The sequence below is a fragment of the Eublepharis macularius genome, chromosome 10 (genome assembly GCF_028583425.1).
Source record: "Eublepharis macularius isolate TG4126 chromosome 10, MPM_Emac_v1.0, whole genome shotgun sequence".
NCBI lineage: Eukaryota > Metazoa > Chordata > Lepidosauria > Squamata > Eublepharidae > Eublepharis > Eublepharis macularius.
The window spans coordinates 39,522,998-39,547,606 of NC_072799.1; the positions used below are offsets into that span (position 1 = coordinate 39,522,998).

The window sequence follows — 24,609 nt, forward strand, 5'->3', positions numbered from 1 at the left end:
GATCACAAAACATCAAATATGTGAAGCTCTGTTCAGATGAATTTTATATCATTAATAAGGTAGCTCTTCTGAAGTCTCTCTAGAAAGGACTGAAAGAAAATGAATTTTAAAGTCGTGTTGGTAGTTGAAGAACAAGATATTGATGGTTGTTGTGGGTTTTCTGGGCTGTATTGCCGTGGTCTTGGCATTGTAGTTCTTGATGTTTCGCCAGCAGCTGTGCCTGGCATCTTCAGAGGTGTAGCACCAGAAGACAGAGATCTCTCAGTGTCACAGAGTGGAAAAGATGTAGGTCATTTGTATCTACTCAGGAGCGGTGGGGTTGAGCTGAGTCATCCTGTAAGAGTTTCCCAGGGTGTGGAATGCTAATGGCGGGAGACTTCACTGTATCCTGAGGAGGTTCTTTTGCATGTGGATTGGTGCTTGATGTGCTAATCTTCTCTGCAGGGCTATTGTCGAGTATAGAGTGTTTTGTTAGCCTGGTGTTTTTCAGAACTGGAAACCATGCTCTGTTCATTCTTAAGGTTTCTTCTTTCCTGTTGAAGTTTTGCTTATGCTTGTGAATTTCAATGGCTTCCCTGTGCAGTCTGACAAAGTAGTTGGAAGTGTTGTCCAGTATTTTGGTGTCCTGTAATATGATACTGTGCCCTGTTTGAGTTAGGCTATGTTCAGCCACTACTGATTTTTCAGGTTGTCCAAGTCTGCAGTGTCTTTCATGTTCTTTTATTCTTGTCTGGATGCTGAACATAGCCTAACTCAAACAGGGCACAGTATCTTATTCCAGGACACCAAAATACTGGACAACACTTCCAACTACTTTGTCAGACTGCACAGGGAAGCCATTGAAATTCACAAGCATAAGCAAAACTTCAACAGGAAAGAAGAAACCTTAAGAATGAACAGAGCATGGTTTCCAGTTCTGAAAAACACCAGGCTAACAAAACATTCTATCCCCGACAATAGCCCTGCAGAGAAGATTAGCACATCAAGTACCAATCCATATGCAAAAGAACCTCCTCAGGATACAGTGAAGCCTCCCGCCATTAGCATTCCACACCCTGGGAAACTCTTACAGGATGACTCAGCTCAACCCCACCCCTCCTGAGTAGATACAAATGACCTACATCTTTTCCACACTGTGACACTGAGAGATCTCTGTCTTCTGGTGCTACACCTCTGAAGATGCCAGCCACAGCTGCTGGCGAAACGTCAGGAACTACAATGCCAAGACCACGGCAATACAGCCCAGAAAACCTACAACAACCATCGTTCTCCGGCCGTGAAAGCCTTCGACAATACAACAAGATATTCATTGCTGTCTTACCTCTTTTGTATGTCTTTAATAATGTAAATTTTTCTGTAGCGCTTACAATTACTGGAACAGTGTTGAGGTTAGATGGCCTTCAGTGTTCTGTAGCTTTTGAATATCTCAGGTTTCTGGGCTGAGACCTTTCAATCCAATATGGCAGCAAGTATAATATTTGGCACAGTGATAGATTGGCCATGGCAGGTTTCTGCTTAATAGTTGCCCCAGGGCATAATTATTCAAATTCTGTATGGCTCTCTACAATTGGTTCCTTCTGTTCTGCACATCTGTGCTCAGAGTAACTTAAACATACTTAAATGCCCTTGGAATGAGTTCCTAATGTATAACAATGAAAGATTAGCATTGACACTATCAGGGTAATTGGCATTTACATAATAATATCAAATGAATCCTTCTGTTTTTATCTGGTAAAACAGATGGACTTCTGGAAATCATCTTAAAAGGAATACTTGCTGCTTTCATAGCAGATTTTTCTTCCAATAGGCAGCTGAACCTTCTAAGCACCGCAACTCCTGCTGTTGGCTCTTGGCTTGTTCCTATTGATCAAGTGAAGTCCTCTTTAAACAAATTGGAAACAGAAGGTACTCTACGAGTTTGTGCTGTCATGGGCTGTATAATGACTGAAGCTTTAGAGGTACGTGGATTGAAGGAAAATACCTGAACAATGATATGTATTATTTGGCATTTAAAAGTTGTTTAATTTTCAAAGTTGCATTCATTTGGAGTTAATGGTTGCAAATACTGTCTGTCCAGTAGTTGATCTAGCTTAATGCTTGGAATACTTAGTCTCCATATATACCTTCCTCAGCTACTTAGTGCCTACGTAGGATATAAATATTAACATGGGTTGGATCCCACAGATCCATTCAGATCCAACAGTTGTTCATATCAAATTCTCCAGATAAACTGCTGTCTTTTTTCTAAGATTATATAAAGTCAGTATTCCAAACAAACTTTAGAGTAGTTTTCATTGAAACTAGTTTACCTAACTAGCAAGCAATCATACTAAAAAGTCTTCAGATGTTTGTAATAACATCTACCCCAATAAATTTAACGGGAATTTATAAAAATTGTATATTGGAGTCTTTTATAAAAGGTTTAAGATGACAATTCATGAGCCTAGCTGTACAAATTGTAAAAAAAATAACAATCTTACTACTTGAGGATAGAGGGGAAGAGTAGGAAGGACCATATAACTCTGAGACACCCCCCACCCCGTTCATTCATGTCTGAACAAAAGTGAGTAGCCCTGCATGGCGGGGAATATACACTGGTCATCTCTTAATCTCTTTACACATTCAGAACAAAAGTGTCCACTTTCCTTTGAGAAGCAAGTACAACAGGCTCACTAAATTGGCCCGCTACCTTCAAGAAAATCCTTCCTGTTTGCTGTGTAATATACTGCACCACTATCTTCATCAGGCAAACTATTCCATCATTGAAGATGCTACTATGGTAAGTTAGCAATTAAGAATATTTTCAAAATGCTGTTAATGTCTGTTGTGGCAGACCTGCTATTTCATCACAATATTTGTATTTTTATTATGCGGTAACTTTCAAAAGTAGAATAAAAATGGTCAGACCTTTAACATATTCAAGGTAGATGTGAATTCGGTTATGTGTGAGTCCAAGCGCCACCTCCCCCCCCCCCCCCCAGCATCCTACCTCAGGCGCTGAAAACAGCCACTCTGACAGTTAGGCAGGAGAGAAGCTTGACCTTTTTAAAATTTGGGCTGAGAGCTCTGCCTTCACCAAGGCCCTGGCTCTCAAACACCTGGGTCCATCTTTGGGGTGTACTCACGTCTCTGTAAGTAAATCCAGACATTGCTTGAATAAAACATATGTTAGCTTTTAAAGAGTGTCTGCAAAAGCATTAAGCACTCAACAAAAAAACAGGGAACCAGGTACAGAAAACACAATCTAGCAGTTGCTAAACTAAATTTCTGCATATCTAAAACTTTAAGAGCTAAAGCTTCACTGATTGGCGTCCAAAAGCTGTTCAGCTTACCTATCTGGTGACATATAGGCCCTCTCCATGCTGAGTTGGTGCAGGATGGAGGCTTGCCAAGGTGAAGAAGGTAGGTTCAATGCATACTGAAAGGCCATGTTGTCTAGGCCTCAGTGTGTCACCAGGCAACTTGGGAGCCAATCAGGATTCAGCAACTAATTGGCACTACTGCTAGGAGAACATACAGGGAGGATCAGATAAAGAATTTCTCTGAGACGGGTCTTCAAGGCCATTCAGTTGGGACTCGGAGACTGCTTGCAGGTGTTGCTATAATTAACAGAGACTAGGTGTTTCGGCTAGGCCTGGATCTGCCAGCTCTTGATACACTGAACTAATGTTCAGCCATTTTAGTTGGAATCCTACATTTTAAGCTCAGTTTCCAGACAAATTACATTTTTTAAATAAACAGTTTCAATAGCACAGGCAGTTGTGTTGATTGCATTTCTGAACCACTGTATCATTTGAAATATAACACTTTAATTTTTTAAGACTCTGCCTTTTTGCAGTGTTAAGCAAATGACATTGATACAAACTTCATTATTTCCTGCCCCTTCCCATTTTCCATGCATTTCATCAAAATGTGGGTAGGATAAAGTTATAACGTAATTGGATTCCAAACAGAAGCCAAGCAGATTTGGGTCTTGTTAGTGCCTAGATGAGAGACAGACCACCTAGGAATCTCATGCAAAGCACCATGATGTCTAACATAGAAGAAAGGCAAGATATAAGTGCAACAAACAAAAACATTTTCTTATTATGAACATTTTCCACATATTGTTGTTGGGATTTCTTTGACATGTGTTTATTTTCCAGAGTGATGGCCTTCCTGCTCTTGTAACATTAAAGAAAGGTCTCATTGCCTTAGCTAGGCAATGGATGAAATTCATTGTTGTAACACCAGCCTTCAAAGGTGTGAGTTTACATAGGCCAGCTCAGCCAATGAAACTCAAGTCAGCTGTACTCAATGAGAAAGAAGATGGCTTTGGTTTAGACAATGGAGGTGGTCTTCAAAGTGACACAAGTGCTGATGGAGCAGAATTTGAGTTTGATGCAGGTATCTTTGTATTTCAGTTCCATCTTTTCAAAATAACATTTTGTGTTCCTAAATACTCTGGTAGATAACTTAAGATGTTGTTATGGATCCAGGGGAGGGGGGGCAGCTATTCTCTTCCCTCCCTCTGATACCCCAGCTTCTCCTATTAGGTCCATCACCAGCCCAACTAAAACAGACATTCTGTCCACCAGCCGCTGAGAAAAACTGGTTAATCTCTGAGCGTGTACAGAGTTATGGTGCATGTGAGGAAGGCTGGCTACAGCCCTGATATGGGAAGGATCTTTTTCCTTGTTTTCAGTCAAGAGGAAGTGTATTCCTTAACACAAAGCCCACCCTCTGCCCTTGAGGGGAAAGATATTTCTGCTAAATTGACTTATTTGGAGAAGTTTACTCAGGTGATCAGCTTGAACCTGCAGTCCCAGGCACAGTTACTTGGAAGTATGTTTCATTTAAATCAGAAGTCAATCGTGCATCAAGAACTTGATTGTTTTAAACGTGATTAGGATTGGGCTGTAAAGACAGTGCATTTCTTCTGTTGCAGTTCTCCTTGCATGTTGACCCATTTTAAAATACATTTTCAACTTGTCCTCAAAGTAGAGTTTCTGCCATCTTGTGGACTCAGTATCTGATAATCTGCTGCTGCAGCTGTCCTCAGCTATAAGGGTTAAGGTGAAATAAAAAAAAATAATGGAAACTTTTAGGAGTTTTTAGCTCTGCTCTTGAACATATATTCAGTTGTGGATAATGTACTTTGGCAGCTAATACATACTCATTCAGTGCTGGCAGTTCTTTCTGATGTAATATATCCAATGAGAGAAAGAATATTGTAGTTCTAACTACAGTTCCATTTCTAGTCATTACTTAATTGTGTTGCAATACTTCTTTGCTTGGCACAAAACCATTGAAAAAGTAAATTGTTTATTGGAAAAGAGCCAATAAATGGCTATTTGGGTTCTTGGCATTTTGTTTCATCTTAAATACAGTGTGTCAAAAGAACTAATTAAGCTGCTCTGTAGAGTTCATCACTCTCATGATGTAAACTGACGAAGAGAACTTGATACAAAGGCTATTGTGAAAAGAGCACACACATTGTAAGCTAGATTACAGTTGTGGCCAACAGGCACAAAAATGTAGGCGTGAAGAACAGCTTCCTCCAAAATGCATTGTCCTCCTAGAAATATCAACTGGCCCAAGCTTAGGTCTTAAATTGAGGTTTTATCCATGTGTGCAATTTGTGTACCAAATGTAAATGAGAACTTTCAGGCAAGCCTAGTAATAAGTGTTCTCGGTAACAAATAGGTTTGGCTACATTTCCCTTGCAATTAATTTGTACAAACTGTTGCATGTTTCAGCCACTGTTAGTGAACATACAATGCTTCTGGAAGGAACTGGTACCCGCCCCCCACCTGCTGGAGTATCTTCTGGACCTGTGACTGGTGCTGAGATTATGAGAAAATTATCAAAGTCTCATACACATAGTGATTCTGCTCTTAAAATAAAGGTAAAAAAAAATTATCCTTAGAAGTGAGGAAAATGTGAGGGGTGGATAGGAACATAAGTAGAGGCCAGCTGGATCCAACTAGTGGTCCATCTAGTCCAGCATCCTGTTTCACGCTGTGGCCAGCCAGTTGCCCTGGAGAGCCAAACAAATATGGGTTGAGGCCCTCTCCTGCTCCTGCCTCCCAGCACTGGTATTCAGAGATTTGCTTCTTCTGAATACTGCTGTCATCACCACTGGTGAAATTTGATAATTGCATTAATCACAGCAGAATTATTTTCTTGATTAGTTTCCCGAGAGTTCAAGCACTAGTACTCTAACTACAGAGCTATGTTAATCTGTAACGAAGCCAATAAAGAACCTTGTATTTATTTCCATGTTTAGAATTTGGCTGTTAGGCTTTTAATGTGGTCCTGTGTTTGTGTTTCAGGGTATCCATCCATATCACTCCCTGAGCTACACTAGTGGAGATACAGCTACAGACTCACCAGTGCATGTTGGTCGTTCTGGGATGCTTATCAAAGAAAGTCCAAGGAAAGAAAGTCTGCTCAGCTACCTGACCGGAAGTTTTCCTAGCTTACATAATCTCTTGGAAGGAACTCCTCAAAGAAATGCATCAGCCCCTAAAAGTAGTTCTTTAACAAGAACAGGTACACAGTACATTGCACTAGTGCTTCAGTTTTGAGCAGTTAAAGCAAAGTGTAATCAATCAGATAATTGGTTTTCATTATTGTGAATCCAGACATTTGCAGTTTATCTTTGACTCTTATTGTGGGCAAGCCTCTGCTGCTAGGGAACCCACTGAAGGTTTAATGGACAATCTCACTAAATCTAGTAATGAAAGCTAGTGAAGAGAAGAAATAGCATGTTGCTGTTTCTTTAGTTAACTAAATACTACTGCTACTGCTATTAGGCATTTGCTTGATGCTTTTAAAAAAGATTTCTGTTTATATTATTTTTATGCAACATTAAAAGCAACATTTTCCAGTTTAATAGGGAGATCTTAACATTAAATTTGGAATGTTAACTTCAAATTTTGAGGGCAAGCCATAGTAAAACTATAAACGTGTCATGAAAACTCAAAAATAAGCAGCTTATTCAGCACCATACTTTCAAAATTCATTGTCATAGCTAACTTCAGTGTTTCTGTGCAAAATTTATATATGTTAAGTTTGCATGAAGAATGTAATAGATGCCAGTCCACAAACTACAGTAACGTTGTCCTATTTTGCCGCTGCGTATATCTGGTGTTGCTATTATTATTGAAGTTATGGTACTTTTTCAGTTGACATCTACTGAATCATGTTTATATCTCTAATAAGCAGTTGAGTGCATTGCACTTTCTAAGAAAATAACGCTTAAAATTTTTAATAAATTATTTATAGGTTTATTTTTTTCACCTCCATCAAGTCATTTGTTTTAGTTGGGAGACCTACTGAATTTCAGCAGTGGAAATGCTGAGTGTCTACATTGTTGCATACCCCAAGTATGAAGATAGTTTAAGCATGGAACCTTGCAGCAGCATGCATTGTAGTTCGTTCAAAGCGGCAAATAAGAACGAACTTTTGGGGAAGGGGGCCTAAACACTGGTCTTTTCAGAACAGGGACATGCTGATGAAGGGTTTTTCATTCAGTAAGGGAAACAGCCAGAGGATGGGGTCTATTAAATGTCCTGTTCTTATATTCATGTTGTACTGGTTTAATATTAGCTCCACAATTGACATTTTTGGTTTCCTTAGTATATGTTGTTATGGTAAAGAACTGAAATTTTTTTACGTATAACTTCATATTGCCAGTCATATGGGACACACAGTGATACATTAACTGTGTTGTACTTTATGCCCAATTAGTGAACACAGTGCCCTCCGACATGTTATCAGAACATCCTTTATTAACCGAGCCGTCATCTGTGAGCTTTTATAACTGGATGTCAAATGCTGTGGGCAACAGAGGAAGCATGGTTCAAGAATCTCCTGTCACCAAATCTGGACACAATAGTCTTCCAACAGGTATTAACCAGAAATTCTTTTTTTGATATTATAGCAAAACATTCAGCAGCTCGTCTTTTTTTCTCTCAAATAAGTGCCTCCTGAGGTTTCTTAATGAACCAGAAAAACCTCAAACATGGATGTCTTCAGATCACTTAAAATATAAGCATAAGGAGAGTCCTGTTGAATGAGACGAAAGATCTCTCCAGATCAGCATAACAGCAGGATTTTAGTCCAGTGGCACCTTAGAGTAGAGATGGGCACGAAACGAGGGGGAAAATGAACCCTGAGTTTTGTGGTTCATCGCGTTCCACAAAACACGAACCATGAACTTTCACGAAATTGTCCCGTTTCGTGAAATGATTTGTTAGGTTCGTGATTCATCAGATCCAGGGGCTCCGAAACGGCCCCCTTCATACCAAGAGATGCCAAACTTGCAGGGAGACTTCAGCAGGCTCTTCTCCAGCCACCCTCCAAGTAGCTCTCTTCTGGCTCTCTTTGCTGACTTTTCCCTCCTGTTCTCCTGGCCTCCTGATTTCTGCCACTGCTGGAAGAAAAGTCGAGTGGATCTGTTTGAGTTTTCCTCTCTTCAGGTTCTGTTTGCTGACTCTTCCTTCCCGTCCTCCTGCTGCTCTGACATGCCCTCCCCCCCCCCCCGCCTCCAAGTTCTCGAAGGAAAAGCTGAGCAGAGCGGATCCACTCAGGATCTGCTCCGGGGAGCTTGGGGAGTGGGAAGGCATGTCAGAGCAGCAGGAGGATGGGAGGTAGAGAGTCAGGGAAGGGTTCCTGAAACTGGCAAAAAGCACGCAGTGGCAGAAGGATCTGCTGAGGCAGCCACCGCTGCTGCAACTCCACCATCCCGTTCTTAAAAACAGAGAAGGGAAACAGAGAGGGGAAGGAGTCTCTAACTACAGTTCACAGGTAAACTTGTGCTGACCCGCATTGCTTAGGTTGGCAGGGAGAGCTGCCTATCAAGGTTATGTGGGCTAAGATTGGAGTTTCCACAGCAACAAAAGGTCTGCAGACATTCTGGGCTTATGTTGCCTAGGGAAATAATGGATCGGCATCAGCCTTTCTGGTGTCACGAAGCATTCACGATTGAACGAATCGGCCCCAAAAGTCATGGCCCCACAAAATGTGTTTTCGCGATACACAAATCAGCCTGATTCGTCATGAAATTTGATTCGTATTTCTGTTTGTACCCATGTCTACCTTAGAGACCAACAAGATATTCAGAGTGTAAGATTTTAAGAGTCAGAGCTCCCTACTTCAAACACTCGTCTGAAGAAGGTAGCTCTGATTCTCAAAAGTTTATACTCTGAAAATCTTGTTGGTCTCTTAGGTGCCACTGGACTAAAATCCGGCTGTTCTATTGTGGACCAACAAGGCTACCATCTAAACCAGTTCAGCATGTTGCTCTAGCCAGTAAATTCCAGAAGTCCCAAAGCTGTTCCCCATCATCTGGAATTAGGGAGTCCATGTCCTCTGAATACTCAGGTGCTTTTTAGCTATCCTGGCTGGTAGCCTAAATGCCTGGACAATCACCCTGTGAGGTGGGTTGGGGTGAGAGAGCTCCGAGAAGCTGTAAATGACCCAAGGTCACCCAGCTGGCTTCAAGCAGAAGAGTGGGGAATCAAACCCAGCTCTCCAGATTAGAGTCTTGCCACTCTTAACCACTGAACCAAACTGGCTCTCTTTTAAGGGTTGGAGGCCTCTAGTTTTCACTAGTTTGGGCACAAGTCATGATTCTTAGTTTTGCTAAGTGATCAAAGACCCCAAAACTCTCTGAAAAGTTTAGTCTTTAAAAGAGAGATGATAATGTTCATAACCCTAGTAATTTCTTCTATATATGGGCAATACCTGCAAAATATCTTTCTCCTTGCACTTGTGTTTAATATTTTCCTTTTTCTGTATAAATTGACTAAGTCTGCATTTATCAGAACTAGATGTAATGCTAGAGAATTTAGACAGATGTGGTATTGTTTTGTAGGCGTAGCCTCAAATCTCCCTACTATACCTTCAGCATCTGACTTCAATACAGTGCTTTCCAGTGATCAGAACACATTGGATGGAACTCATTCACAACACAGTACCAGTCAGGATGATATTGCTGGTATTGAGGAAGGTAACCAGGGATTTCCTGCTGTTCAGCTTGCTGATGCTCAGGTGGGTGTTTGAACATATTTAAAATTGAAAAAGAAACGTCTGCACAGCAAATGAAATGCGTAGGCTATATTTGATTCTCCCAAGGAATTATGTAAACTTGCAGAAGTTCCAGTATTTGATTTTCTGACCTTCAAGTTAAGCATGCAATCTGATTCTGTGCTTTGTATTGTTCTTCACTAGTTTCTCTTTATAAAATAAGATTTTTTTACATTTAATTACATATATATTCTGCCTTTCCAGTAAACAAATTCAAGGCAGATGACCCAATTAAAATAATTATAAAGTGCCCCTGAAAGCACTCAGTATTTTGGGCTGTAGTAGGAAGGAAGTGCTGAGAGTTGTGTTCCAATGATGGAAGTCCTCCCATCCATGAAAATGCTTTGGTAGATCCTAATCTCTTGTCAATTTCATTTTCCTTCCTTGGAACACAATTCTCAGCACTTCTTTCCTGCTGCAGCCCAAAATGCCCCTGAATCCTCTCAGCATTTTGTGCTTTAGCAGGAATGGGAAGATGAGAAAGATATACTCAGTGATGGAAGTAGATCCAGAGGAGTTAGTCATGTTAGTCTGTAGTAGCAAAATAGAAAAGAGTCCAGTAGCACCAGCGCCGGATCCAGGCGCGCGGATACCTGGGGCAAACCTTGCCCGGGCGCTCCGCCCGTGCAGAGCGCGCATGCGCTCCGGGCGCTGCGTGATGACGTCACTTTTGTGACGTCGTCACGCAGGGTGGGAGTCATGCGCGGCAAGCCGGCCGCCCCAGCGCCCGGTGAGCCATGGAACTGGTGGCGGCGCGGGCATGCGCTGGGGTGGCTGAGCACAGGGCTGGGAGGTCCTGCGCGGCAAGCCAGCCAGCCGCCCCATCAGCGGGGCTGGCGAGGTTCTCCCAACCCTGCGCTCAGCCTCCCGGGCAGCTGGCAGCCGCGCCCGGCACCCCCTCTTTGGCGGTGCCGGGGGCAGGCTAACCCCCCTACCTCCCCCTCGATCCGGCCCTGAGTAGCACCTTTGAGACTAACCAACTTTACTGTAGCATAAGCTTTTGAGAATCACAGTTCTCTTCATCAGATGCATCTGGCGAAGAGAACTGTGATTCTCGAAAGCTTATGCTACAGTAAAATTGGTTAGTCTCAAAGGTGCTACTGGACTCTTTTCAGTGATGCAAGTCCTTCTACCTGGTGGAAATGCTTCAGTGGATCCTTGCCAAAGTTTTTCCTTAGCTGCTGAAAACCTTGGTCAGTTGTATTTTCAATAAATCAGATAAGTACGCAAACATCGCAGTCGTAAGAAGAGTTACTCCAGTCTAAGCCCATTAATTTCAATTGGTGTAGCCTGGAGTAACTCTTAGGCTTGTACTGTTAGTATATTAGTTTGAATGGGAATGCAGTTCTGCAGCTAGGCACTTGAATTGGAAGGAAAGCATATTTAGCCATAGAGCTGTCACACACATCACTAGTAAGTAATAATATCCTGTATATGGTCCTTGGAAGTCCCATAGATTGGGCTTTGATTTGATGACCAGCCCCAAAGAGAAGAACCCAATTTGATACCTAAATCCAATTCCAAGATCATCCTTTTTTCACTCAGGGGAGTGTACAAAAATGTGATTTGCAATCTGAAGTGGTATGTTAATTATACCGCTTCATTATTTCTTCATTCTCCTGTAAGTGCAGACTAGGCCTATTCTGGGATGCTTGTTTCAATTTGATAGTGTATGCAGGTCCTGTTAGATTGAGGAATCCAGAGCTACTACCGTAGTGTAAATAACGATATGAATAATAAATTTACATGAGAGGAGCACCATATGACTGTCAGTCTGGCTTGTAGTTTGCAAACAGTGGTTTTCAACAAATTGATATGATGTGAACAATATTATGATTTTATTGTTTTTTTCCTCAGTTGGACCATATTCTCAATAAACAGTTTAAATAATGGTTAATTATTGCTTTTCCAATATACAGGTTGCTATCATGAAGTGATTTAAAATATTAGAAGCAACTTCAGAATTGTAGCTTTGTTTTTACAGATGTCAAAATAATTTTAAAATTCTTTATATCATTTTAATAGGTTGTTTTCAAACCTCTTCTGAGCCACATAGGAATTCAGTCTCAAGACGCAGCGCCACTGTGCTACAGGATGTACTTCGGAGAGCACCTTTCCTTCTCAGGGACTCTGGACTGCCTTAGAGCAGACATCGTGGATTCAGATACCGCAAAGGAAAGAAGAAGCAAAAGAGCACGAAGGTATCATGCTCACATCCCAAGAATGAGTTTAATGAGCATCCACATATTTTTTAATTGCTTCTGAACAGTTGCTCTTGCTTATTTCTGTTTGTCTCTTCCTAAAAAGTCAGATGTAAGTCAAACAGAAGAAAATTGTGGACTGGGAGTATGAGAAATTAGTTGATGTTGAAGTTGGAGTGGTATACTTTTATACAACTTGCCTTAGAATACCATTTTACTTGCTCTTGGTTCCCTTCTTGTGAGCATATGTAAGCCAAGTAGATTTGGTTTGGTACTGTGCTTGTGGAGCAACAATGCAGGAGCTTATTTTTCTTGACTTTTTCATAGGGTTTAGCATTTTTTTGTTTTCCTGCCAGTATGTTGCTTCTAGCAACATATTGGCATGTTAAAGCTGGATAAGTGATGAAGGAGCACCTGTCAACATGAACCCATTATTAAGCAGGGAACACTCTATTCTTCTCTCAGTTTACTCATGGGAAATGGTCCTTAGTTCCTGTTTGCAGCACTGAATGAGGAAATATAGGCATGAAAAATTATAATTCATAGATCTTTGCCATGGTAATCTGGCTATAGTGTTAATGTAGGAGATTGCATCGCACGGTAAACATTGGCAAAAATTGTCCAAGAAGGATTAGCCTTCAAAAGAGAGTGGTGATAATTAAGTACTGCATAACACTTAAAGCATCTTATTTTAAAACCTTTATTTTTCTTTCTCAGGCAAGGAGCAGTCAATCTGCCTCCCCTTGAATTTAAACCTGCATTAATGTTGGAAACGTTCAGCCTCAGTGCTGTTATAATGGAGAAATCAGTTTGCACACCTCAGAACCCCACCAGCGCCCTTGCCTTTCATGACTTCAACAAACGTCATTATAGCACTTTTCACTGCAATTTTACAATCTCTTGCCAGTCTATAAGCCAGCATGTAGATATGGCACTGGTTCGTCTTATTCACCAGTTCAGCACCATGATAGATGATATCAAAGCTACACAGACAGACATCAAGCTCAGCAGGTATACAGCTGGTTCAGCTTCTCCTACGCCAACCTTTAAAACCCGCAAGCATAGAGACTTTCGTTCTTCTGACTTCAGTCGCAGTTCTCGAGGAAGCCTCAATGGTGGCAACAGAATAAACAATGCAAAAAACAAGCGGCCTAACAATGAGAACAATAAAAAAGAATCTCGAAACAAAAACTCTCTTGGGAGATCAGAAAGAAGAACTTCTAAAGTATCTAGGAAAGGTTCAAAGGATGTGGTTGATCACGTGACCATTCATATGGATGACTCTGATTCAATTACAGTATCGGAGCAGAGTGAACCTTCCGCAGAATGCTGGCAAAATATGTATAAACTGTTAAATTTTTATTCTCTTATCTTAGATCCAACAGGGATTTTAGAAAAATCTTCTGAAACATTTTGCCCAACAGGTAAGAGAGCCTTTGGAGCATTTGCAGTACTTTAAAAAAATCACAAGAATCAGGATTCAGACATGCAGCAGTAATTGCCACTTGCTACTGCTAGCCTGTTGTGTTCCATGTTTTAATCTGTGATCTGAATTTAAATACTAAAAATACATTTTCATTTTGCAGTCTCTTAATGTTACCATATTTATTTTTATCATTAATGACAACTTTCTATTTGATTACTATTAGTTACTTGGATTTCACAGAGGATTTCTGTAGAAAGAAGGGGTGGGGATTTTTTGCCAGTTTCTTCCTTTCCACTGTAGTCCTCCAGTCCCCTCCTTGCTGTGCCTTGGGGTCCTCTTTCCTCCAGGCGCAGCATTTGGAAGGGTGGCATTTGGGGCTGCTATGTGAGAGATCCTTATATGAAACTGCTTACCCACTAAGTATGACCTCTATATTCAATTCATCAGAGAAAGGTTTAAAGTAACTAAGAATTTTGCTCTATCAGTCGTTGTACTTTTGCTTTGCTGGTTTCTGTTTTCCGTAGGTGTTCGGAGTCCTGCTGAACCTGTATGTAGAGTTATATTTGAGAATGAGCAGGATAACAGCAGCTTAAGCAGAACCCAGAGGAAGCGCAGTTTAGTCACATCTGAGCCTCAGCATGTGACCTTGATAGTCTTTGGAATAGGCATGGTGAATCGCACTCACCTTGAGGCAGATATTGGTGGGCTAACAATGGAAGCTGAACTGAAGAGAATCCATGGGAGTTTTACACTCAAAGAAAAAATGAAAGGTAGAGCAGTTCTCTGTTTTTGCTTAACATGTCTGTGCAATAAATATGATGTCATTATGTCATATAACATATGGTTTGGAAAGCCCCCGTTCTGACATTGTGTGTTCTTTATTGAAATACATGAAGATACTGAATTTACACTCATGGAGAAAGTATTTGTCATACAACTAAATAGAAACATAGTATTGTATTTACTCCCAAATGATGTATTTTAAGTATCTTTTAAGGGCGGAGGGAGGAATTTGGGGATTATTTTATTTTGGTTTTAATTGTAAATGTTTTTAATCTACTATGGTAAGCTTTCCTGAATTACAAGGAAATTCAAGGTTAAAATGTTTTAATACATTTTTTTAAATAACTCCAAATGTTGGTGTTAAAATTCCATCCAGGTTGCTCATCCTGTTCTTAAACTATTACAGTAATTGAAAGTAATTAATCCTTTATGCTTTGCCTATGTTCTCATCAAAATAAATACAAGCAATATACAATTTCACACAGCTTTAACCTATTTTTTTCAATTTAAAGATATACTTCATCAAAAGATGACGGAGACAAGTGCTACTGCTCACATAGGTGGTGTTAATATTGTTCTGCTGGAAGGGATCACACCAAATATTCAGTAAGTGCAAAGTAAAAAAAGTTGACACGGATTCTCTAACCAGTTGGAAGGCATCTGTAGTAGTCAAACAATATAACACAAGGGACAATAATCCTTTCTTAGACATTTAACTTAACTGCAGAGGAGTTAGCCGTGTTAGTCTGTAGTAGCAAAATCAAAAAGAGTCCAGTAGCACCTTTAAGACTAACCAACTTTATTGTAGCATAAGCTTTTGAGAATCACAGTTCTCTTCGTCAGATGCATCTGACGAAGAGAACTGTGATTCTCGAAAGCTTATGCTACAATAAAGTTGGTTAGTCTTAAAGGTGCTACTGGACTCTTTTTGATATTTAACTTAACTGAATTTCAAGAAGCTGCTCTGTGCAAGAAAACTAAAAGAGGCAAATTACTAATAAAGAAGTATCTTACATGAGTCCCTCTGTCTTTTTTAGGTATGTAACTGCACCCGCAAATGATCTTCAGGGGCAAATAATATTAGCCATTACAAAAATTGTATAGTATCATAGTATGAAGCGGCTGCAATCGCATATGTTATTTATTCACATCTGTTTTGTTATCATACTATTTGGAATAATACTTAAAATGAAGATGGAAAATAATGTCCCTATGCTGTTTACAGCTTGGTGAGCGCTGTTGCTCAGTCACTGGGGCCACAGGATTAAGCTTTGGCCATTCAGCGTCAAAGTAGATATGCCTCTCAAGCTATTTCCCAAAATAGCGAGTGTGGGGAGGGGAGTGTGTGTTGTGCTTCTCCCCATGCTATTTTGACATGGGGAAATGGCTTGGGAGGGGGAAACAGGAGCCCTTTGTGATGGCTTTATTAGGCCATTTGGGTTCTCCTTTATTTTTTAACAGCCATTCCATACAGCTGCTGTGTGGCTGTGGGGAATCTGATTTGGGTCTGGGCAACCCTGATCCAACACTTTAAAAAGCTGCATGTCTAGTTTGACCCTTAGATGCAATCAGTGCAGGAGTTGTGCACAAGATTCAGAAACTAAAGAGGCAGCTGAGGGTTTTGAGAGCCCAGAACCCACACAGTTCATGGATCTGTCCAGGTTTAATGTGAACTTATATGAGAGATGCTAGGCCAGGGCACGTTCTGACAATTCCTAAACATTTTGTACTTTGCCAATTTTCTATTCAGTATCTCTTGTTTCCTCTCCTCTTTCCTTTCTAGCAGACATTTTATTATTGTTAGAATTCTGTCATGAATATGAGGTTATGGAATAGTAGGCAAATTTCTGTGTGATTTTTGTGATCAATAATGTCATGAACTATGCAGCTTATTTACAATAGAGAATATTAATACTGGGTTGAATCTTGCCAGTCTGTTCTGATGTCTTGTTCTTTCTATCTAGGGGTTCTTTTGTTGATGCAACAGGTTCTTCCACTGGTAGAAAAGGCTCTTGCATTAGCAAAAAGTTACTACACTGGAATAGTTCACCATTGCCGGTGAAACAGACTGTCCAGATCCAACCCAAACTGTGAAAGAGCCACTGGACCATTTATGGAAATGCTTAAAATAACTGTTGACTTGTTATGCTGGGTGCTTTGTACATGAAACATCTCTTTTTAGAGAATGTTTAAATTGCTTTGTTGCATAATACTAATTATTTCACCTTATATAATTTAACTCTGATGTTAATACAGATGACTTCTTCACCTTTTTGTGCATGAATACGTGATGGCTTTTCCTAATTGATCTATTTTTCCAATGTTTTGCGCAACTAAGTTGAAAGTGCATGATTTTTTCTTCCATTTGATCCTTTTAAATTAGAATAGCAAGACACTACAGAGCATTCTTGTTTAAAAAAGAAGTACTAGTCATTTACTTTCATTATTACAAATATAAAATATTTATTACAAATATAAAATATTCTATTTTAGTTTTTAAAATATATATACTTGAAAGATTTGAAACCATGCAAACCTTTTGGTTCCATATTTCTACCTTTTGGTTCTATATTTCTGAAAGGACTTTACTGTTTTCTGCATTACTTAAAAATTCCTTAAAAGTATGAACTTGCTTTTCTGTCAGTAGTTAAATGCATGCTCCTACAGGAATGGACTTTCCCATTTATTTCAATAGAAAGGGAACTGCTGTGTATACAGAGCCTTTTATCTTCTTACGATATAATTGAGTAAGCGTGTTTCAGACAACTCACTTTATACCCTGGTGCGCCACCAGAGGGTGGTGCCATGGAGGGAAGCCTAGGCAAGGCACCATGTCCCTCCAGAAAATGTGCCATTGTGGGAAGCCCAGGCCGGGAGCAGTATGGGAGCAGGTGGCAATGCTGTCTCCTGCCTTCACCCAGCTGATATTAGGAGTGGAGCAGGTGGCAGTGCCCACTCCCTGCCTTAACCCAGCTGGTATTAGGAGTGAAGCAGGTGGCAATGCCCTCCCCTGCCTTAACCCAGGTAGTATTAGTGGCAGAGCAGGTGGCAATGCTCACCACCCGCCATCACTCGTTTAGGATCAGGAGTGGAGCAGGTGGCAATGCCCACCTCACACCTTCATTTGGCTGGGATAAAGTGCAGAGCAGGAGGCAATGCCCTTCTTCCCTTCACCCAGCTGGGATAAGGAGCAGAGCAGGTGGCAATGTCTGCCCTCTTCAAACTACTGGATTAAGCCACTGAGCAGGCAGCAATGTCCACCCTGTCTTCACCCTGCCGGAGTCAGGAGCCAAGCATACAGCAATCCCTGCCCTCCCTTCAACCTGCCAGAATCAGGAGCAGAGCAGGTGGCAATGCCCACATCCCCTTCACCCAGCTGGGATCAGGAGCAGAGCAGGTAGTAAAGCACGCCGCCCACCTTCACCTGTCAGGATCAGGCATGGAGCAGGAGGCAATGCCTGTTCCTCCCTTCACCCAGCGAGGAGCAGGTAGCAATGCCCACCCCCCTTCACCCAGCTGGGATCAGGCTCGGAGCAGGCGGCAATGCCTGCCCCCTTTCAGCCAGCCGTAGTCAGGCGCAGAACAGGAGGCAATGCCCCCCCTTTACCCGGCATGTATCAGGCACGGAGCAAATAGCAAAGCCCACCATCCCTTCACATGGCTGAGATCAGGCAGTTCAGGCATGGAGCAAATGACAATGCCCACCCCCCCTTCACCAGCTGGAATCAGTGACGGAAGAGGAGTGAATGCCTGCCTGTCTGCCCTCCCCTTTCTAGGGCCCGTTGTATTTTTTTCCCACAACGGGCTTTGTTCCAAGTAATAATAATAATTGCTCTTATATGCCACTCTTGTGGGATCAGTTTAAGGGGTGAGTTTGAGGGCAGGGTCCAGAAAGACATGAACACCACTGGTGAAGTTAAAAAGGCCCCACAGCTTACAGGCTCCTTCACTTGGCACTACATAGGGCATGAATCTGATGATTGGCTGACCTGCCTGCCATCCGATGATCCCCTCAGACTGCCAACTGAGGGAGGGGGCACCATGAGATGACAGCAAATGGGATTCCACCTGGGCATATGCCTCTGCGTGGTTCCCCTGTAACCTGGGAGGAGGCATGCCCTGACAGCCCTGAGCTGGGCTTTCCCTGTCCTGCATTGCCCCCAAGATCCCTTAAAGCAATATCTAGCAATGGGAAAGCATTGTACGCACACTGAGTTTCCCCCCCAAAAGAATCCATGCCCAATTCCAAAACCGCCGCCCTAAAGTTGTGACGAAATATAAACAGCAACAAGATATAACCCTTCCCGAGGACAGACCCAAAGAGCGCCTCCTTGTAAAGCATGCATACCCTATCCTGAACTGAGGGAGGGCTGGGTAAGATGCTGGCTGCAAACAACTGCATGTGGCCAGGGCCAGCGCGCCCATAGAGGCCAGGTAGGCGGTGGCCTCAGGCGCGAGGGCACTGGAGAGGCGCTGGAGGGGGTGTCGGGGGCGGAGGCACGCGCTGCGGAGCTGGCGTGGCTGGCCCGCAACTGCTGCAGCCAGCCAGCCCCGTGCCGCTGCCACCACACGACCCAGCCGGGCACAGCAGCCACGAGCCGCTGCCGGGGCGGCATGCGGAGCGCGGAGCAGCCTCCGCCTGCCACCTCAGTCATCTGCCAGCGAATGCCCTCGGTGTGTGCTGTGCGATGACGTCATCATGCAGTCTGTGGCACGCACACGGGGGTGCCGTATGCGCCAGAAACACTGGCACCGGCAGTGCATGTGGCGGCTAGGCGAATCCCTCTAATAAGCCTGCCCAGCGGACCTGACTAAAGACTTCCCAGTCCACCAACCAAGCTTGCCCCCCCGGGCCCTGAGAGCCTATTTCTGATTGTCTGGCCAAGCAATTTGAACCCATTATCTCCCATGTGGTAACTTGGGGCTTCTGGGAGCTGCCTGGGCCTGGGCAATGCTGTAGCAGCTCCGCCCTGTACTCCACAGCCTGCAAACCAGCCTCAGGTGAGTCAAGAGGGGTTGAGGCTTCTATACAGGTTAGTGCCCCACTCAGAGTCAGTGTTGTTATTATCCTCACAATACAGCTGGGGAGCTGAGAAGCATGGCTTACCTAAGACCATCTACTGAGTCCATGGCAGTAGTGGGATTCAAACAAGAAGAGTGCTGAATCGCAGCCCAACCACTTAACCACTGTGCTACAGCAGCTGTCATGCAGCTCTCTTTATGCACTCATAGATGTTATCTGCACTGAAATAAATGGGCAATTCCTTGATGGCGTTGCTCCTTTGCCTATGAGAGGTTGCTTCAAAAATTACTATTTTTAGTTGATTGGTCATATTGTGGGTTACAAATACCTGACTAATTCTGCATGACTATTTATTCTTTATTTTGCTTTGTTTTTGTTTCTTTGCTATTTCCAATCTTCACCTGTAGACTGGAGGATTTCCCCACATCACCAACAAGCACAGCCAAACAAGAATTTCTGTATGTTGCATGATGTTTAAATGGCTTGCAATTAGCACTGTGTGTGGTATAGTTAAGATGCATTTTATTGACTTGAAATGTACCCAGCTACTCCTTAATTATAATGGATGAATTCTAAAAACAAAATATAGTTGATATAACATACTAATCAGCCTATTTTAGAAACATCGGCACAGAATGTAGTCATTAAAGGTTTTTTATGTAGCTTTGCTGATGACCTGCTTTACTACAGTTGCTAATAACTTTTAATATATACCAGGGTATGATAGGCACATGATATAGCAGCCTTGCTGAAGTTAAGCTGGTATGTGCCTGAGTAGCTTGGAGAATTGTAGAGAATAATTGATGGGAGACCAGCTGGGAATCCTATGCAAGCTGTCTTGGGAATTAGAATGGAAGAAAATGGAATATAAATACACTGAATACATAGAGTACTACTAACTGTGAGATCACATAATTCGATTATGTTGGTTTGAATTGCATGCATTTCTGCTAAATTATGCAAGTTGGTTCCCTGTTGATATGTTTTAAAAAGTTTTAAAAAGAGAAAGAGGAAATTAAATAGTATTTTTAAAAGATTCCTTGTAAATTGCTCATGGTAATTAACCAGTGTCACAAAGCAGTTGCCATGCTGTAAAATTGTCTGAGGTAGCACAGTGCACTTTTGAGGCTACAGAGGCATAAATTCTAATAGGAATGATTGGGGAAGAAAGGCCTGGTGTGATTGTTTATTTACTTGCTAAAATTGTGAACTGGAACATTCCAGAGAGCATAAGTAACAATGGTACAATACATAACAATATTAGGATTGAATCAAGTAGATCTGTCAGTGGAATGCACTGGTGGATGCAGATTCTTGCCATATCCCACCCCCAGCCACCCCCAGCCTAGAAAAATTTTCCTGAGGTCACAGAATCGTATGGGCTAACAGACATTCAGGCTGGGAAGGAGCAGGCTGCAGTGAGGAGGGGGAGGGATGAAATGCTTGGGGCCAAATCATCCTAGGTAGACATCATAGGAGGAGTAGTTAAGTTGCCGAATCAATCTAAACAGTTGCACTGGATATGAACGTGGATGCAGTGGAGGTGGAGAAGATTTCTTCACCATCTTCAACATCACCTCATAGGCCTTCAAATAGCCTCTATAGTAGGAGTGTGCGATTCGGGATTTCGATTTGGGAAAACCCCCCAAATAGGGCTTGATTCAGAAAGATATGGGATTCCTGAATTGGGCCCAGCATTGAGGTCCCAGTTTGGAAATACTGAATGAAAGCTTTCCAAAGCGATTTGTATCGCTTCGGGAAGCTTCGGGCAAAGCAGCAGCAGCCACTCCTGCAGCACTTTTCTAGCTGTTTGCATTGCAAACAATTAGAAACGTGCTGCTTGCTTTCAGACTTCCTGCCCCATCACTTTTTTCCCTTGATGGGGGAGTGGCACAAAAAGACTCCCCCTCGCATTGGGTGAAGCTAACAGCGGGGCGTTTGAAACTGAAAGCATCCCTTCTGAAAGCATGGGAAGGGGCGCTTTCATTTTCAAACGCCCCGCCATTTGAAAGCGCCCCTTCCCGTGCCACTCGCTGGCAGCACAGGAAGGGGAAGTTTCAGTTTCAAACACCCTGCTGCTGGCTTTACTGGATGCATCGGGTGATTCAAGCGGCAGGGCATTTGAAAGTTCCCCTTCCCGTGCTGCTTGCGAGTGGCATGAAAAGGGTGTCTTTGGTGTGCTCCAACTCTTTACAGAGCATACCGAAGCGATTCAAACACCCAAGCCATTTTGGGATTCGGGTTATTCAGAATTGTTTTTGGAAACCTGAATATTGTTTTCGGGAAACCTGAATATTGTTGGGGTGCACACCCCTACTCTATAGCATGTTCTCATAGCTTCACCATGGGGCTGACACCAATCTCACTCTAGCTGTCTAAGTCTCCTCTTAAACTCTCTTAGCTCCTCATTAAACCAAGGAGCTAAAGAAAGAAGAGGGTATCGGGGAACAATCTGATCGATGGCTCCCTGAATTCGTTTGGATCCATAAGTCTCCGCAGGCAAGCAAAAATATACTCGCTGCCCTTCCATGGAAGAGTAGAGGTCCTGGCCCTCAGAAAGAAATGATCTGACCATGGCATCAGCTTACAACATACCATGTTATTCAGATCTACCCCTGCACACAAGATCAAATCCAGCATGTGGTCTACTTCACGTGTGGGGTCCAATACTGCTTGGGAGAATCCTAATGTTGCCATGGAAGCCATACAGTCTGAACAACTTTTGACAGAGTAGTCTCCACATGAATGTTGAAGTCCACTAGAACTGTTAGCCTGAGGAGGCACAACATCCAGTTGGCCAGAACCTCTGTCAGCTTCACCAGTGTGAATATTGGAGATGGATGGACGGTACACCAGCAGAACACCCACCTTCTCCTGGGCATTCCACACTAGGACAACACACTCAAGTCCAGAGATCTCTGGCACAGGGATCCTCCTAAAGGAAAACACATCCCGTAGAAAAATCACTACCCCACCCCTGTCCTTCTGTTCGAGGCTGATGAAGGACTGAGTAAAATGGGAGGGTCAACTGAGTAAGGGGCACTATCTCCTCTTCCGCCAACCAGGTCTCATTCAAACATGCCAGGTCAAAACTACCTTCTTGGCTAGTATTCCAGAGGGTTGTCGTCTTATTTCTCACTGACCTGCCATTATACAGCATCAGGTTTGGAAAGGGAGAAATCCTCACATAAGCATTCATATTATTTAGTTTGAACACTCAGAAGTTAAGAAATGCCAGGTATAAAATTGTCCTTCCTGTTTAATTTATTTTTATTATCTTCCATGAAATGAGCAATCTGTAAACCAAAATAGCTTGCAATTATGCAATTAAAGACAACATTTTTAAATATATGCCAAATGGAGAAGAAGCTCAAGTCCAGTTTACTTCAGGAGCTGATGGCTCTTACTTGACTGAGGTCTGTCCCCTCCTATATGATATAGTACAGGGTTCCCAGCACCATGGTGTCCACCATGGTGTCTGCTAAATTTTCAGAATGTGGGCAAGGCCGCTGTAAGGCAGGGTTTTTCAGCTGGAGGATCAGGATGACTGGTACGCACCTGGGTTTTCTTTAGTCGGTGTGTGGTTCCATTCCCCTTCAGACTTCCTTTTTCCCAGGAGGTATGACTTCTATGGCAGTCATTTTGAGATTGGAGTCATTTTCAGTTGGTGCTCTCTCCCTTTTAACATTCCAAAGGTGCCTGCAGGCTCAAGATTGGGGCCCCCTGATACGGTAGTTAAGTCAAAATGCCCCCTTGTGTATGCAAAACTACTTTGTTCATAAGAGATTTTAAAGTGACTTTGGATGCGAGACTTACAAAAACAATGCATAGAAAAAATGATTGGTTTATTCTCTTGCATAAGCTAGAGGTCTCTGAACAAGATGGTACAAAAGAGCTGTTTCAAATGAATGTGCTTATACAGAAGTAAATAATAATGAAATCTCTGGGACTTTCTTATAATGGATGGGATACTGCCATCCATTTCGTCCATGTATGTAGTTCCCATCCTTACTACCACCCATAAGGCTTTTGTCCATGTAGATCCCATGAATCCCAACATACCTTTTTTGTGTCAAGCTGGACTATTTCCTCCCTTTTTTACCACTGAAAAATGGTTGGATCTAACTCAGTGCCTGGAATTCAGAAGACTTAAATGAACATGAATCTCCAGCTGCTCTCTTTGAAATGGCAAAAATCTCACATGGAGAAGGAACTTCCATTTGTCAGAGTCAATAATGGAAGTTCTGGCGGTGATTTTGCTGGATCCCATGTACCGTATTTCCTTCTTTCCTTTTAAGCTCCTTTGATCCAATGATCTTGAGCAGCGGATAAGGAGTCTTTTATTTCTTTAAGGAAAATATGGTGGAGAGAGACTTAGCCAAAGCCAACATGATCCTTGCGTCTCTGTCCACCAGCAAATAAGGGATTATATTGTCTTTTGACACAGTAGTAGGTTGTTTAGTTAAAATAGGAGCAATCCACAGTTCACAATAAGAATTATAATGAGGGCATTCCAATATCATATGGGACAAAGAGTTGACCTTTTCCAAGTTGCATTGGCAAAGTCTGTCTGAGTAAGGTATATTATGGTATCTCCTAAATATAACTGCTGAAGGGGCAGCATTCAGATGTGTGAGTAGAAATGCTCTGCAATCGCAGGGAGCTCTTAAAGAGTTTAATGTAGGCTGGGATTGTTGGAAATGGAAGGATACCAAAGAACTGGGTGGAGCATACTCTCTGAGATTGTATATGAGCTAGAGTAATCTAGATCTTTTATGTTTCTTAATAATTCATAAAGATTCACTTTCCCCAAGTTTCAGTATATCATCATTTGCAAACCGAAATCTCGTATATTTAAAATTGGGTTGAAGGTATTAAGGTTTACTCACTGAGCCATGAAAAACTTAACATTAAGTTTGGGTGAGAGATCATAGAGGGTTGTCATTCAAATGTATCCACTATCAGCTGTATTCAAACAATAACCATGTATTTGGACTTCTGTCATAATTTTTTTTTAATGCAGTGCAGTGCATTTTCGTGTATTCAGTTCACAGCAGGAATATAATAAAATGGTCATTAAAAGCTTGTGCGTTGTGAGAATA

The 24,609-nt window shown here is 42.1% G+C and overlaps 1 protein-coding gene across 1 annotated transcript in view; it reads left to right on the forward strand.

Moving 5' to 3' along the window:
- BLTP1 (bridge-like lipid transfer protein family member 1) overlaps nt 1–24,609 on the forward strand; it is a 169,645-nt gene that overhangs the window by 78,777 nt on the left and 66,259 nt on the right. The window contains exons 39-50 of the mRNA XM_054989703.1: nt 1,808–1,958; nt 2,627–2,779; nt 4,146–4,386; nt 5,739–5,887; nt 6,315–6,534; nt 7,735–7,893; nt 9,863–10,038; nt 12,100–12,275; nt 12,993–13,699; nt 14,226–14,471; nt 14,997–15,090; nt 19,915–19,965. Coding sequence (XP_054845678.1) covers nt 1,808–1,958; nt 2,627–2,779; nt 4,146–4,386; nt 5,739–5,887; nt 6,315–6,534; nt 7,735–7,893; nt 9,863–10,038; nt 12,100–12,275; nt 12,993–13,699; nt 14,226–14,471; nt 14,997–15,090; nt 19,915–19,965 — 2,523 coding nt within the window. The remainder of the gene's footprint in view (nt 1–1,807; nt 1,959–2,626; nt 2,780–4,145; nt 4,387–5,738; nt 5,888–6,314; nt 6,535–7,734; nt 7,894–9,862; nt 10,039–12,099; nt 12,276–12,992; nt 13,700–14,225; nt 14,472–14,996; nt 15,091–19,914; nt 19,966–24,609) is intronic.